Here is a 17,708-nt window from a genome sequence, read left to right as displayed (position 1 = left end):
CACTGCACACAGTGGCATTTTATTCCGCCCCTTTTTAATGTAAATTTAACATTGATACGAAGGAATCGTCCCGATTTAGCACAGCACAGACATACTCCAATTTCCAAATCTGTATCCTTCTTTCCCCTAGTAGGCTATGGTCAGTGTGTCTTACCTCCCTCTGTGTGATGCAGTGATGTAGTGTGACTAATCATTTTGGCTGCTATCCCACTTTGCTCTACTTAGTCTTTAAGCATTGAGATGCATTGAATAATGTATGGGCAAACTTTAATTGTATTTTAGGCAACTCTACATTAACTGAAAGTTTTTGGCATACAGCTTTGTGTTTCAGTTCTCATTTTGTAGGGCAACACTTGAAGCAGTCCAGTCAGCTCCAGTTTCCAGGTTTCTCTGCTACATTTTCCATGTGCGTGGAGTCTAGTGGATTTATTTGTTGTTGATTGATGTTCAGAGTGGTCAAACGAAACGTTGGTCATTTTGTGGGTAACTTTTCAAATGATTAGCCCACTATGCAAAAAGCTCCTGGACAGTCTCTTGTTTTGTCATTTAGAACTTATTAACCACCACCACAACCTGGTGTACTTATTTTGGGCATGTTATAGGCAAACTTAAAAAAAGACTAGAAATGCACTCTGTCTATTTTTTATATTATTGAATAAAATCACACCCGTTAAGTGAGGGTCACTCTTATCATCGTACATCATTAGGACATTACATCTATTTGCTCAGACACATATCATATGACGTAAATTCTCCATTCATTGTCAATGAATGGAGACAAAAGTAGCCACCAGAGTTAAATGTCTAATCACTTGTTGGTTTATGGTCATACTTGTTCCATGTGATTTGTGCCAACCACAAGCAAGATATCACATGCGCAGTCAACATTTCGTGTGTGTGTGTGTGTGTGTGTCCTGATTATCTCCACCAGGACCTACCTGTCTGTGAGCAGCTAATCTCAGATATCGATGCACCAATCGGTGTGAAACTATGCATGCACACTCACAAAGTAGGCCCTCTCAAATGTTTGAAAATAGCCTCATGGTGGAGCTATAACAGAAATCAGTGATCTGTGATCTCTGGCCCGTCCAGACCCTAAGTTTATAAACACTGCCTCACCCTATACCCCAGATCTGTATCCAATGGATCTCATCTCACACCCATGTTTTGCTTTACTACGTAAAATGTAGTATATTCATCTGATTCTTCATCTGAATAAATATTTGTTTAGAGACTGTGGTTTGAAAACTAGCTGCTTGACTAAAAGTGGCATATTTTAGTGGTTAGTGCACTTGATTAATGTGCACTGTCCCAGTAAAAGAATAATGTAGTTCTTGCAGAGCATAGTGATTTCCCGCAATTCCAGGGTGTATGAGAACACACACACACACACTGTACACGATGGTTAGATTTGAGTTGGTGATGTGAAATCGGCTTGCCGCCTGCTCAATTTAACTTGCCCAGAATGACAGATTCCTGCCAGCCACAGCAAATCCTCTTAGCAACAGACAATACCAGCACCCATTCAAATTCTATACACACTCCCCTGGTCTCTTATGGTGGGACACCATCAAGCACTCCAAGTAGCCTTTCATTGGAGTGAAGAGGAGACGGGGTGTAACATAGTCACAGACAGGGTTTTGTCTTGTTTGTTGTACTTCTCGTGTCATACATGATGACAGCGATGCTATGTTGCATCTTCACGACACTGCAGGCTCTGACGTTTGGTAATTGGTTGTTGTTCATATTATTATGACTTTACTACCTGGGTGTTTGTTCACACTGCACTCCACTGAGCACATGAACCTCGTTTTGTTTTTGGGTCTTTTTTTTTGCAGGGTTGAAATAAGCCACATGAACTCTAGTCAGCCGGGTGGTCGATTAAATAGAGTGCCAACAAAACAAGTCTGTGCTACATCAAACCTAGCAACTGTTTTAAAAAAACAGTTGCTAGGTTTAATAAAAAAAGTAGCAAATAGCAAACTAACATTGCAACGTACTGTAGGTTCAGTGAAGCACAGTAACTTTCCTGGATAGGAACATTTTATTTCTGGCTCTCGGCCCGGCACACAATATGCCAAACAAACTGCCTCCAGGCCAGAAACGTACAGATGGGACTGCTCAAAGACCATAGCATAGCCACAGCCCATGCATTCACCCATGGTGTCGTCATAGCTTAGCCAAGGTTAAACATAAATTATGAAACTAAAAGACAATCATCAATCCCCCCAAAAAAATTCCCCATAACCACAAAACACCCAAATATCACAACAACATTACAGTAAAACAGGCATGTTGGAAAGTCCCTCCTCAGGCAACCATCAGCCCCCTAGGATGGCTATAATAATATTTAGCATCTGTGAACAAGCAGTCAGCGACGCATATATCTAACATATAAATAACTTAGCCAGCATCTATCATAATAGGCAATAAGAACTATGAGTGAGTCCATATCACTGAGACTCACCTGGGACATGATACCCACCGACCAAGGGGTGTGGGAAGGCCCTATTCTTTTGCTATTATTGCTGGTACCATGTCTGAGGAACCATAACAACATAATGCTACTCTTTATGTACAGGTAGTATGTATAGGCCTACCAGTATAAATAAAGCAACCTTATGGCTTGAAGCTTGTGGATTACATTTACCTGATGGCGGTATATGGTACGGCTTATTTTATTTATTACATTAATTTATATTCAGAATCGAGATGTCTTTGCCCTATTTCTTTTGCTCCTAAGATCCAGGTATTGCCAAATGTGTGGTAGAGGGCAGGTCAGGCCTAGATTGCCACTCATATCGTCTCTCTCGGGTGTCGAAACCTCATGTGTCCAAAACTGTTCATTTTCAGGATTCAAATTCAAAAGATCCACAAGCTCTTTCGAGTTTGTGGATCTGCTACTGTTGATGTGATGCTGTACAATGATTAAGTATAGGCTAGTATGTTTTGCATTAATTTATGGAAAACAAAAAGAAGAAGAAACAAACACACAAAGTGTATGGAGATAAGAGGTTTCTGCCCGACAGCGACAACTTATGCAAGTGTAGAAAGAGAAGGTTCTTGAACACGAATATGCAGGAGTAGAACTGCCATGCTGCCTATGTGTACTACTAATACAGGAGTAGAACTGCCATGCATTGCTGCCTGTGTACTACTAATACAGGAGTAGAACTGCCATGCATTGCTGCCTGTGTACTACTATAATACAGCATAGCAACACACCAGTGACACCATGGCGGCCACACCTATTCGCCCTAAAAACAACACACAAAAAATAAAACCACACACTCCTGGGGGAACACTGGTATGGGTGTTTGAGTGGGTGGGCTCTCTCCTCTAAACAAAATGCTTGTTTTTCTTTAGGGGGCGGGCTGTTATTCACACTTTAACAGAGGAAAACACCCCTGGCACAGGAAATAGACACCATGGTGTGTGTGCTTTTATTGCTATACTTGTGAGGGCCAAAATGTCCCCACAACAAGTATAGTAGAATTTGAGAAACCAAAATAATGATTTTCCTGGTCCTCGCAAGACAAATGTCGGTTACAATTAGGACAACATTCAGGTGGGGGTTAGGATTAGGCTGATTAACACTTTTATTTATTGCGTGCCACTGTCACACGGCAAAAAAATAGTCATTCTACAAGCTCAAAACGTAGCACTAGGACGTCATGAGCTTGTAGATCACTATTGTTGGTGTGTGACAGTGATGTGCAACTAAGTATAAAGTATAAATACTAAGTATAAATTAAGGTAAAAATTGCATTCATAAAATGTACATCATAAACTTAGGTTTAGTGTCCTCACAAGGTGTGTGTGTGTGGTGTGTGCAGTGCACGCGCGTATGCGTGTGTATTTGTTTTTTATGTACATACAGCAACACGCACCAATGAACACATACAGTACATGCTATAAAATGGATGGGCTTGAACTACCTGTTGGGTCATATGAGCTTGTTGTGCAGACGGTTCTCACGATCAGAGTGCTTTCACAGCATGTTCCAGACCAACCCACAGGCTACAGCCTCCTCATGAAATGAGAAACTCAGGTACAACTTTGGTGTTGTACGATGGTCTAGATTGAACACAGCGAGAACATTCAATCTGCAAACTTTTATTGTGTTGCAATGTAAGGAGGTGTGACTTGTAGATTTGGCTGTTTTTGCAACGTTTGAAATTGTTTGGACAGTTTCTCTTTGAATGTCATGCTCCAGCACGAGTGGAGTTGCCAGGGTCAATGTGGTCACTGGATATTGCTGGGTACACCTTTATGATTGTCTCCAAAACACATACACACATGCTCCTCCCCAAAATAGTGCTGTGGTGTCCTGTTGTTGCAGCGTGCAATAAATGGACACGTGGGGACAATGCAGTGACATCATGTACTATTTGACCCTTGATGCCCATTCAGTGCAGGCACACGTGTTTTCCTCCCTCATACCAAACACACAGTACACCCTCTCTGTCTGCCTCTTTATTTTTCTGGAAGGGTTCCATTCCATTTGTAATAGCAATGGAACCCCTGGTCCTTTGTAGTGCTGTGAACAGCACAATGTTAAAATCAGCTCCCTGCTGAAAGACATACACAAAGCCACCTCGATGTACACACACACCCATCTAAACTGCATCTAACCCTTCCCACCATTGTTAAAGACAGCTTCCATGAATTTGGACCCTAAATCACACTCCCAGCACGGAGTGCAGCTTCAAACACACTTTGATCACTTAACTTATTATGTTTATTTCTGTAAACATGGCAGATATATTGGCAACAAACACGCAAAAACTAACAGTTCACATTCCGTAAGTTAAAATAGCTTCATAGATACAAAAGAGAGAATAGCGGAGAGGGAAAAGGAAGGGAGTCCATTCTTCCAGGAAGTTGGTCAGTAAAGGAGTCTTCAGGGGGATTAAAGGGAGGTAATGTGGATCACGGTCAAAGGACTTCTTCCAACTCAGTCCGTCACCGACCGCAGTTCAGCAGGGAGCCCCTCCGCCTGCCGCCACAGTGCGTTACGTAGCTTGAACCATTTCTGTAAGCAAATGAAAGAGAAAACAATTGAAGGAGAGCCCCATGGGAGGTGTCACAAACAGGTGGTGGTGGGTCTGTTGGCATTGCAGCTAGCCCATTGTTTAGTGACGAGGTGTTTGTTTCTCAAACAGTGTTACTTTTGCCACAAACTGCCTCAGAGCCTGAAACATGATCTGGATGAGGTAATCGGTATGGCTGACAAAGATTGTGATGGTGATATGAATATTCCTGAGATATTATACAGGTGGGGTTCATGTATTGTCGGGATTAATTTGGAACAAAACACTGGGCTGGGTTTCCCAAATGTATTGTTAGCAGCACTCATAATTGAACTATGACAACCCTAGAGCCAAGCTGCATGAGGCAAACAGGGGGGGGGGAAAGCATATTATTTCCCTCCAATTTTGTGGAGCATTCTGACATCAACTAACCCTATTCCCACTGGGCCAGTGCATGGAATAGCACCACACGACATTCTGATCAGTCAGCCAATAAGTCCAACAGTGAACCATTGACCAGATGAGTGCTGTGTGCTGAATTGTTCGACACTCATCTGTGACACACGCGCCATTGTTTTTTTGTGAGCCCAGGTTGTCAGGGAATCTACAAAACACTGGTGACATCATCTTGATAACACTGAGGGAAAGGGAGTGGTGTGTGGGTTCATGTGATGAGGGTCGGTAGTGTCGAGGACATCCAGCCAATGAGTTAAACCACTGGCTCCCAGTCACTATGTATTGGCTCACAGTTTAGGCAATACACAATTTGATCCCAATGATTTCCACTCCAGTGCGATCCCATTTGATTGCACTGACAACACATGAGATTATAATTTGGAAGCTGTGCTATGTCTGCACTGCAGTCTGTGAAATATGCAGACTGCACTGAAAGTGTTCTGAAGTGAACTCCGCTATTTGCACTTTAAGTGGTTCTATTTAGGTGGTTTTGATTTTGAAAAAGAGCTAAAAGAAATTAATAAAAGAAAATGTAATATTAATTCAATATCTCTAAAATGAAGATTAACCAGTCTGTAAAAGTGGGATTTCATCAGTTTACTTAAATGTGCACCTTTTAAAATGTTGCATTATTGAATTTTGTCTTTCACAGATTATGACAAATGTATGCTTCTCATCCCTTCAGTCTTGCATGTATTGTATGAATGTCTTCCCTGAGGGGGAAAAAATAATTACACAAACAAATTCCAATGAATGGCATAACTGTGCTCGATTCATCCACTTCCGTTGATTTACAGTAGGTTATTAATGACCGGACCCCTCTTAAGCTGAACGAGTATACCTTTATGATAAGAACACAACAGCAGTGTCTGTAAAAGATGCCCAAACATGCCACACAGAGGCTAAAACAACATAAATGTTACTAATGGGAGTGGCAGTATAGGGTGTATAGGGTGTGGACCCTTAGGCAGGTATTTATTCTCAAATAAGAGCTTTGTTTGCAAATCCAAACATGGAACAAGACACAAAAAAGCAAATAAAATGTCAGCTGGGAATGAAGTAAGGTCTTTTGACAATGGGCCAATGGGTCTACATCACCCTTGCTGGATAGAGCTGCCCAGTCAAGTTTGCCCGGCTTTTTCCACCTTTGTACACACATAATGGAAACATTCACTTGCCAACACCGGGGAGGGAGGGGGCTGGATCTACATCTAAATCTAGAGCAGGGTTTTTTTTCTGGCCAATTAAGGACCCCTTCGCTGAGAGAGAGAGAGAGATACATATTTAGATGAAGCACTACATATTGTTTGAAATTGTGTTTCAGTTAAATCAATTAAATTCACTTATATGATACTGATACTGGCCATGATACTGATGATGTCACTATCATGTCACAGGGATCAGTCAGTCCCCATAACAGCCCTGTCACAGGAATGTCAGTCCTTTCACATGGCTGTCAATATTTGTAAATTGATATTTTCTAAATTATATAAGCAAAACAATACTGTAGTAATAATACATTTTAATTGGACGGTAAGGGAGCTGTAGGGGGCACTGGCCCATACAAACACTGATCTCATTATAACCAAAGAGTTTATGCTTTAGAAGTGAGTGCATGTCATGCTGCATGCATCATGGTAAAACAGCTGTCATGATTGATTGAAATATTTATTAACAGTTTGCAGAATGGGTACATTTCACATGAAAACACAACTCAATAGACTGTTACTATTGACGACACACTGATAAAGCATTACACTTGTTTACAACAGGGTCCACCATTTTCAATTCATCAGAACATTTAGAAACAAACAAATTGTGGATCTGATCATTTTAGGGAGTGTGAAGGGAATTGCATTTGCAGACAAATTATGCAAAGTAGGCTATGTTGCTCTAGGCCAGGGCGGAAAAGGTTCTCACCAAATGTGCCTATGAAACTAAACTGTTTAAATGAAATGACATCAGCCGAAATTGCACACTTTAAATTTGTTTTCAAAGACTCGAAAGGCACCAGAACTCTATTGCATGGAACAGGAGGAACAGCAATTCTTTGTGGAGCAACTATCATTATCAGTGGAATGCTTCAGCCCAAACCATTTGGGCTGCTTTGCTTATCGGGGTACTATGAAACTTCACATCTGGCTCTTTGCTTGGCAGATTTGATAGGTTTTTACAGAGATGTTTTCCACTGAATGTATTGCATACTAAGGGTGTGTTGGAAGTGTAAGTGGGGGCAGTGGTAGGCCTACTCTGTATGTATCTTGAGACTGGGTAGGCAGTGGTTATAGTGTGTATATGTTACAGTAGTAAGTGAAGATCCACCCTGAAACAGACCCCCCCCCCCCCTGCACATAAAAAAATATATAGGCCTATTATTAAAGTGAATTAAAATATAATAATATTGATATTATACAATTGTAAAGGTTAATCAGATTTGAATTGATCCAATTAATGTTGAAATGCTCGTTTCATAGTTGTGAACTGTTTCGCAAAAGATTTTAAAAAGCGGTGGTATGTGGCAGAACATGTGTTATGAGGTTATAAAGAGAGACAGCATAGCACTTTATTGCAGATAATAATAGGCCTACTGTATTTTTATATGCATTTCTGCACACTCAGATTAGGCATATTCAAATGTCCTCCATTCGCTGTCAGTGAAGTGATTCCAGACTTTGTCTACTGATCAAATTGGATATTTGAGTCTTTGCTCTTTTGCAAGACATTCATGCATTTATCCTAAATCTGAACTGCATTAGTGCTGCATACAGTCATTGACTCATTGCACAACACTCCCTCCATCATAAATCCTGTACCTATCCTAAATAATTTGTACTGCATGCAACATTTCCATTTTCCAAAGACACTTGTGAATTCATTCATCCTGAATTAGCTCTGTATGCAATGGTTACAACTGGAGTAATGCCCAGCAGTATATAAACTGTGCAGGCTACAGTGGTAGCCATTGTAGATGGCCCCTTTCATTTATTCATCCTACATCTGGACTGCATAAACACGGTTGGAAATGTATATTTTGTTTTCCAATGTCCAATTGTCCAATATAACACATTATTACAGAGTGCTTGACTTGATTTTTCCAACCAAATTATATTAAGCAATAGTTCCCAATGCAGTGACCAGAACTTCCAGAAGAACCAGTTATAGGCAGGCTGTCAATGTACACAGAGTGAAATAGGCATGCCTCAAGCCATCACTGAATGTCATTTCTGCATTCTGCTGCCCCTCCCGAGTTGTCGTGGTTTCATTAAAATCTTTGACCTGGTCCTCTGCATATTCTCTGCATAATACGTCTTATATTGAATTAAATTGTGATCGTGACGAAACGTGAAATTATGTCACAATCAAGTCACAACATAAAAGCGACTCACTCGGGACGGGCTGTCAAAAGTTCATGAACCAAATCAGCACTCTGGCCGCGGTCATAAACATAATAGGCTACATTACAACAGCCTGCTCTGTTCAAATGACCAGTTCGTTCTAGAATAATGTTGCACAGTCTTTGCTCAACGGGGCGAATCAATCTAGATTCTAGAACTATCCTACTGTAAGCTACTGTAGATCAAATCATCTGATGCTGTAGCATAATCAAACATTTCAATGTTCAAACATTGTCTCTGAGGCCAGGGATTGTAACTTATTTTTTTCACGCTATATTTATTTAGTTGCTTATTCTCTGCCGCAGCCTATTTATTGAAAGATATATCATTCAACTCGATCTCCTCTGAAAAAGTAGGCTACGTTTAGTCCGAATTTTGCGCAAGTGCAGCTTTCTAGGAATTTGTAAATGTGCAGAATAATGATCCATCTTAAACACAACACTCACTTCGGTCTCCTCCTCCGTCAGCCCGCACTCCGCGGCGATCAACATGAGCGTCGTCCCGTCCGGATGCTTGCTGACTTTCTTGTAATTGTGCTCCAGCGCTTTGACCTGGTCCTCCGCTAACTTCATACTTTCCATCCCCTTCGTGGCCATTATTTATACCCCCTCCAAAAATAAAGCTCGAAAGGAACCGTCGGTTTACGGCACGCTGGTATTTTAAAACTTAAGATCTTGTATAAAAGTCCTCCAGTAGTTCTTGTTCCTCCTCAGTCCCCCATCCAAATCTATGTGAACAAACTGCGTCGATCGATACACCATGGGTTGGTTGTGAGTCTGACAGCAAACTGAGACCACTTGTCAGTTTTCAGTGGACGTTCCCGTCATAGTCGCTCACGCTGCTCTCTCTGCTGTGTGTGTGTGTGTGTGTGTGTGTGCGTGCGTGTGCGTGCGTGCGAGAGAGAGAGAGAGAGAGAGAGAGAGAGAGAGTTTTACTACTGTCAAACACAGTGGCAACCAGGGGCAAGCCCACAAACACAGACCTCCCCTCCCCTCTTCGTTCAAACGCATTGAACATGCACTGCAATCACGCGTTTTGTCGACTCGTGCCAGTAGTTTGAAACGTCTGACGTCAATACAAGAAACGTTACTCTTTTAAAACGAAACAAAAATAATCCCTCTTTTATTGTTTGTAACCTCAGTTATGCAACTTGTTTTGCCCGGTGACGAAAATAATTATGCATCAGTAGCCTACCTTGTTGTCCTTGCCTCACTCACTGCCTGCATGCATGCATGAGCTCACCTGCTGCTGATAAAACATCTAGTCTAGTAGCATTGATTGATTTTTTTAGAGACAGTTTGTAGAATGGGTACAGTTAAACGAAAGTACAGGTCAATACAAAATCTGCTACGAGGGTAAACCAGAAAAAGCACTAAGATTTGTTTACATCAGGGTCCTCCATTTTCAATTCATCAGTAGGCTACGCGATCTGTCTATGACTATGCATTTGTGTTTGCAAGCTGACTGGTCTATATCTTGCTTTCTGTATTACTGTAGGCCTACTTTATGTCTTCCAGGCAATAAAGTTTGATTTTGCAAATGCATGCAGTCCAATGACAGCTTAGTAAACCTCTCCAGCTGATCCAAAATGCCGCAGCTCGCTTGGTCTTCAACCAGCCAAAATTCTCACATGTCTCCCCCCTGCTCCGTTCCCTCCACTGGCTCCCGGTCGCTGCCCGCACAGAATACAAAACTCTGATGCTGGCATTCAAAGCAACCAAAGGTATGGCTCCCCCATATCTTGCAAGTATGATCGAACCCTACAAACCCTCCCGCTCACTCAGATCAGCCAACGCAGGGAAGCTGGAAGTACCCTCACTAAAAACGCCGGGACAACACTCCACACGTCCCAAACTCTTCTCCCTTCTGGCTCCAAAACTGTGGAATGCACTTCCCATTGCAGTCAGAACTGCAGCATCACTCCCAATCTTCCGCCGTAGTCTGAAAACCCACCTTTTCAGACTCCATCATGGCCCATAGCACTTACCCCACCCCCTTAGATAGCAATTCTGTAGACTTAGATAGCATTTGATACAGACTTATAGCATGTTATGTAGACAGCATAAGTGCATTGTATGTGCTATTGTCATAGCACGTCATAGTACATATGTATAGCATAGTAGTATAGATGTATAGCTTATATGTATAGTTTCATTATAGATATTCCACTGTTACTTTCTTAGCTTACGCATGTTTCATGATAAATGTTTTTATGTGATGTATACCCATGCTTTTTGTTCTTGCTTAATGTAAGTCGCTCTGGATTAAGAGCGTCTGCTAAATGCCTAAATTGTAAATTAGTAAGCTACCTAAATGCTTATTTCTATGTGGAGAAAGAAAAGAGAAAAAGATAAACAACTGTTCTGGTCATTTTCATGCAATGGAAATGTGCTGCCTGAACTTGTTGACTTTCTCACAGAAGAAACAATAAATACTGACACACTAATGTTCTCATGCCATGCTCGGCGTGCACACACAGCCATGCGAGCAACTCATTTTGATACTATCTTTGGAGTGTGATTAGGCCCATAATTATGTGCTCTCTCTCTCTAAACAGCTGGAATTAAGATATCGCAAAGCTTACTGGTATAGACTTCCTCTGCCTGGATTCTGGAGCTTAATAGTTGTGTCTCACATTATTATGTACATGTATAAACCTGGGGGTTATTATTGATTCTGAATTGAATTTTAATTCACACATTAATCATGTTACCAAGATTGCCTTTTTTCACCTTAGAAATATTGCACGAATCAGAGCCTATTTGTCCTTGGACGATGCAAAAACGCTAATCCACGCCTTTGTTTTTTCTCGGCTTGATTACTGCAATGCACTTTTTTCAGGACTGCCTAAGAAAACAACTGACAGATTACAACTTGTCCAAAATGCAGCAGCCAGAGTTTTAACTAGAACTAAGATGAGAGAACATATTACTCCAGTTTTGGCATCACTGCACTGGCTTCCGGTTGTTTTTAGGATTGATTTTAAAATTATTTTACTTGTCTATAAAGCTCTCAACGGTCTCGCACCTTCCTACCTACATGTACATGACTGCCTGCCTAAATATGTCCCAAACCGCCCCCTAAGGTCTTCCACTGCTGGCCTGCTCGCTTTGCCAAAAAAAATGGCAACTAAAAATGCATTAGAAACATTTCACTGATGGGTAAATAGTACTAATCCTTTCCTACTGTATAGGAATATGCCACTGCCTACAGGACACTACCACTGACATAAAGCCGTTGAATTTATGACTTACTGGTAAACATACCATAAACTTGAGAAGAGCGTATACATCACAAGGTCCTAAGACTGCTGATGTTCAAGCTCATTGGCTCTGATAGATCATAAAGGTGATATATTGATAAGAAAACTCTTCCCATTTGAGTGAAAGTCCATTCAATTTCCAACACCTCAGATGCAATTCTAGTGATAGTAGAGGTGGGTGGTGTGTGTCCTTTCCTTGTTAACACAAATCATTATACACCCCTCCCCACAATTTGATTCTAAACTAATCTAATCCAAGTTAAATTATACTTTAACCACTATATATTTATTTGTCCACCAGGCTTCTACTGTATACTAGCTATAGGGCCCTTACCCATTATCTACTGTGTAACTGCCGGGGACACTGCCGGGGACACTTTAATTGTTATTTTTTGTTGCTTATGTGTTTAACCTTTATTTTGACATTTCCTGTAATTTGGTTCCCCTTTCACTTTGGAACTTCCTGTCACCGCACTGACACGAACATAAGTCTACTCACTTCACTCACCTGATCATTCACACACAAACAGTGACATAGGGACAGGGGAGAGAAAAGCGTATGTCTCAAAGTAGCAGCGCCAGACGGTATGTTTTGTTTTGGTTGCAGCATCCATGTTCACACTAATTATGCAATGTTAAAAACATGCTAGATGATGTGTAGCGTTGGTCGACTGTTAAGTGAACCTGTCCATAATGTCCACAGTGTCTGCTTTGCTGGGACAGTGACCGATGTGCCAAATACCTGCATCTAATTATCCCCTAATCGTTTGGTGATCGTTTCTCATCATTTTGGACCATGGGCTATAGCCCATATCGTACGGCATACTATAGCACGCAGTTTTTCATCATTTTTGAGGATTTGAAAAAAATGAAAAAATGAAAAAAACGATGGGTTATAGCCCATGTTTTTTGAAATTTTGAAAAAAAAGGTTATCCTCGTTTCTCATCATTTTGGACCATGGGCTATAGCCCATATCGTACGGCATATTATAGCACGCCGTTTTTCATCATTTTTGAGGATTTGAAAAAAATGAAAAAAAACGATGGGTTATAGCCCATGTTTTTTGAAATTTTGAAAAAAAAAGTTATCCTCGTTTCTCAACATTTTGGACCATGGGCTATAGCCCATATCGTACGGCATACTATAGCACGCCGTTTTTCATCATTTTTGAGGATTTGAAAAAAATGAAAAAAACGATGGGTTATAGCCCATGTTTTTTAAATTTTTGGGAAAAAAAAGGTTATCCTCGTTTCTCATCATTTTGGACCATGGGCTATAGCCCATATCGTACGGCATACTATAGCACGTCGTTTTTCATCATTTTTGAGGATTTGAAAAAATAATAATAATAAAAAACGATGGGTTATAGCCCATGTTTTTTGAAATTTTGAAAAGAAAAGTTATCCTCGTTTCTCATCATTTTGGACCATGGGCTATAGCCTATATCGTACGGCATACTATAGCGTGCCGTTTTTCCTCATTTTTGATGATTTGACAAAAATGAAAAAAATGAAAAAAAACGATGGGTTATAGCCCATGTTTTTTGAAATTTTGAAAAAAAAGTTATCCTCGTTTCTCATCATTTTGGACCATGGGCTATAGCCCATATCGTACGGCATACTATAGCACGCCGTTTTTCATCATTTTTGACGATTTGACAAAAATGAAAAAATGAAAAAAACGATGGGTTATAGTCCATGTTTTTTGAAATTTTGAAAAGAAAAGTTATCCTCGTTTCTCATAATTTTGGACCATGGGCTATAGCCCATATCATACGGCATACTATAGCACGCCGTTTTTCCTCATTTTTGATGATTTGACAAAAATGAAAAAAACGATGGGTTATAGCCCATGTTTTTTGAAATTTTGAAACAACTAAAAGTGTCAAATAATGGTTAGAAGCTGTTTTTCAACAACCAAAAGTGTCAAATAATGGTTAGAGAAAGTTTAAAAAATCAAAGCAAATACAGGTAATTCAAAAAAAATTGTACTTTTGTGTTTCTCTTCTTTATATATTACTTTACTGTTGAAATGTAAAATTTACATTTCAACGAAAGGACCTGTAAATGACAACACAAAAACTAAGGCACTGGTGTCGTACTTCTGGTTTACCGGAACGGGGTGCAACTCCCTGCAGTGCCCTGCTCAATTTGTTGTATTTACATCGTTCATTGGTCCATGGTCTCAGAGGTCATCGCTATAGTCTTCATCATTGTTGAGGATTTAAAACACGACACGGCATGCTATAACACGCCGTTCCACATCATTTTTGAGGATTTTTAAAAATTCAATTTTCAATTTCCGCAATTTTCAATTTCCGCAATTTCCCAAATTTAGAATTTCCGCAATTTCAAAATTTCAGCAATTTTCAATTTCCGCAATTTCCGCAATTTTCAATTTCCGCAATTTTCCAAATACCTGCATCTAATTATCCCCTAATCGTTTGGTGATCGTTTCTCATCATTTTGGACCATGGGCTATAGCCCATATCGTTCTAGTCAGGGTTCTAGTCTCCTGAAGAACATTTTCACTGTCCATCTAAATTCTAAAAGGCTGGTTAAATGAGACATGGGCTATAACCCATCGTTTTTTTCATATTTTCATTATTTTCAAATCCTCAAAAACGATGAAAAGCGGCGTGCTATAGTATGCCGTACGATATGGGCTATAGCCCATGGTCCAAAATGATGAGAAATGAGGATAACTGAAATTGTCGTAGTGGTTAAGATGTTGGCTTTCCACGTGGGAGACCAGGGTTCGATTCCCGGCTGTTACACTATCATACAAAAGAAGACCTCAACAGCGCTAAGAAAGATCTGATTAATATGATGCTGTGTTATTTAAACTTTACTAACTGAAGGCTAACGAACAAAAGATCACTTCAAAATTACCAGGAGACTTTGCCTGAGAGTGTCTGACTGATGGTGCAGTGGTCTAATCATCAGGGTTTCAGTACAGACATTCCATGTTCAAGGCCTGTTCCTCCTACAGCTCAATGCTGCAGTAATTTGAACCTTTCAAGGCTAGAATAAAAAATAAAAACTCAAAAGCACCCGGAGACATCTGCTGAATGCCCAAAGGTGCCGTGGCGTAATGGTGTGGAGCGCTTGGCCCGATGCCTCTGCAACAGTCAGTTGGCCGGTTCAAGTCCCATGTCATGACATCAAGGTGCTGGAGGACCATCGGGAGTTCCTCCTACAGCTCAATGCTGCAGTAATTTGAACTTTTCAAGGCTAGAATAAAAAATAAAAACTCAAAAGCACCCGGAGACATCTGCTGAATGCCCAAAGGTGCTGTGGCGTAATGGTGTGGAGCGCTTGGCCCGATGCCTCTGCTACAGTCAGTTGGCCGGTTCAAGTCCCATGTCATGACATCAAGGTGCTGGAGGACCATCGGGAGTTCCTCCTACAGCTCAATGCTGCAGTAATTTGAACTTTTCAAGGCTAGAATAAAAAATAAAAACTCAAAAGCACCCGGAGACATCTGCTGAATGCTCAAAGGTGCCGTGGCGTAATGGTGTGGAGCGCTTGGCCCGATGCCTCTTCTACAGTCAGTTGGCCGGTTCAAGTCCCATGTCATGACATCAAGGTGCTGGAGGACCATCGGGAGTTCCTCCTACAGCTCAATGCTGCAGTAATTTGAACTTTTCAAGGCTAGAATAAAAAATAAAAACTCAAAAGCACCCGGAGACATCTGCTGAATGCCCAAAGGTGCCGTGGCGTAATGGTGTGGAGCGCTTGGCCCGATGCCTCTGCTACAGTCAGTTGGCCGGTTCAAGTCCCATGTCATGACATCAAGGTGCTGGAGGACCATCGGGAGTTCCTCCTACAGCTCAATGCTGCAGTAATTTGAACTTTTCAAGGCTAGAATAAAAAATAAAAACTCAAAAGCACCCGGAGACATCTGCTGAATGCCCAAAGGTGCCGTGGCGTAATGGTGTGGAGCGCTTGGCCCGATGCCTCTTCTACAGTCAGTTGGCCGGTTCAAGTCCCATGTCATGACATCAAGGTGCTGGAGGACCATCGGGAGTTCCTCCTACAGCTCAATGCTGCAGTAATTTGAACTTTTCAAGGCTAGGTTATAAAATAAAAACTCAAAAGCACCCGGAGACATCTGCTGAATGCCCAAAGGTGCCGTGGCGTAATGGTGTGGAGCGCTTGGCCCGTTGCCTCTGCTACAGTCAGTTGGCCGGTTCAAGTCCCATGTCATGACATCAAGGTGCTGGAGGACCATCGGGAGTTCCTCCTACAGCTCAATGCTGCAGTAATTTGAACTTTTCAAGGCTAGAATAAAAAATAAAAACTCAAAAGCACCAGGAGACATCTGCTGAATGCCCCAAGGTGCCTTGGCTCAATGGTGTGGAGCGCTTGACCCAGTTGCCAGCTTCAGACAGTTGGCCGGTTCAAGTCCCATGTCATGACATCAAGGTGCTGGGAAGGACCATCGGGAGACGGTGCTCTCTCCCCCTGTTTCCTGAAAAGTAACGGTTGGGGGTTATGCCGTACGATATAGGCTATAGCCCACGGTCCAAAATTATGAGAAACGAGGGTAACTTTTTTTTTCAAAATTTCAAAAAACTTGGGCTATAACCCATCGTTTTTTTTTCATTTATTCCGCAATTTCCGCAATTTCCATTTCCACAATTTCCATTTCCGCAATTTCCATTTCCACAATTTCCATTTCCGCAATTTCCACAATTTCCATTTCCGCAATTTCCGCAATTTCCATTTTCGCAATTTCGCAATTTCCGCAATTTCCGCAATTCCCGCAATTCCGCAATTTCCGCAATTTCCGCAATTTCCGCAATTTCCGCAATTTCCATTTCCGCAATTTCCGCAATTTCCATTTCCGCAATTTCCGCAATTTCCATTTCCGCAATTTCCGCAATTACCATTTCCGCAATTTCCGCAATTACAATTTCCGCAATTTTGCAATTTCCGCAATTTCCGCAATTTGCGGAAATTGCGGAATAAATGAAAAAAAAAAAAAAAGATGGGTTATAGCCCATGTTTTTTGAAATTTTGAAAAAAAAAATTATCCTCGTTTCTCATCATTTTGGACGGTGGACTATAGCCTATATCGTACGGCATAACCCCCAACCGTTACTTTTCAGGAAACAGGGGGAGAGAGCACCGTCTCCCGATGGTCCTTCCCAGCACCTTGATGTCATGACATGGGACTTGAACCGGCCAACTGTCTGAAGCTGGCAACTGGGTCAAGCGCTCCACACCATTGAGCCAAGGCACCTTGGGGCATTCAGCAGATGTCTCCTGGTGCTTTTGAGTTTTTATTTTTTATTCAAGAAAGTCAGTGTGCAAAGCAAAGCATCACAGAGACACATGAATAATGTGGGATTTGAACCGTGGACCTGTGGATCACAACTAAGTACAGCCACTCATCACACTGAGCTAACTGCTGGTTACTACAACAAAGCTTTTCTGTGCTAGTTGATGTTAGTGTGGAATGCAAAGTGTCAGTAAAGATTTGAGTATGTCGGGGTTCGAACCGGCACACTTCTACTAGGTATACTAGGATATCATTTGACTTATCCGTTGGTCCAC

At 41.3% G+C, this 17,708-nt stretch overlaps 1 protein-coding gene across 1 annotated transcript; it reads right to left on the bottom strand.

The window, feature by feature from the left end:
- Positions 1 to 4,100: 4,100 nt before the first annotated feature.
- Positions 4,101 to 9,769, bottom strand: hopx (HOP homeobox). Its single transcript, XM_080773568.1, has 2 exons — positions 9,331 to 9,769; positions 4,101 to 5,035 (listed from the first exon to the last, which is right to left on the bottom strand). Exons 1-2 carry the CDS (start codon positions 9,478 to 9,480, stop codon positions 4,958 to 4,960), a joined length of 228 nt encoding a protein of 75 aa, XP_080629694.1. The 5' UTR covers positions 9,481 to 9,769; the 3' UTR covers positions 4,101 to 4,957.
- Positions 9,770 to 17,708: the final 7,939 nt, after the last annotated feature.

This window comes from Protomyctophum bolini, assembly GCF_963924005.1.
Source record: "Protomyctophum bolini genome assembly, chromosome: 10".
Classification (NCBI taxonomy): Eukaryota; Metazoa; Chordata; class Actinopteri; order Myctophiformes; family Myctophidae; genus Protomyctophum; species Protomyctophum bolini.
This window is presented reverse-complemented; position numbering and strand designations above follow the sequence as displayed.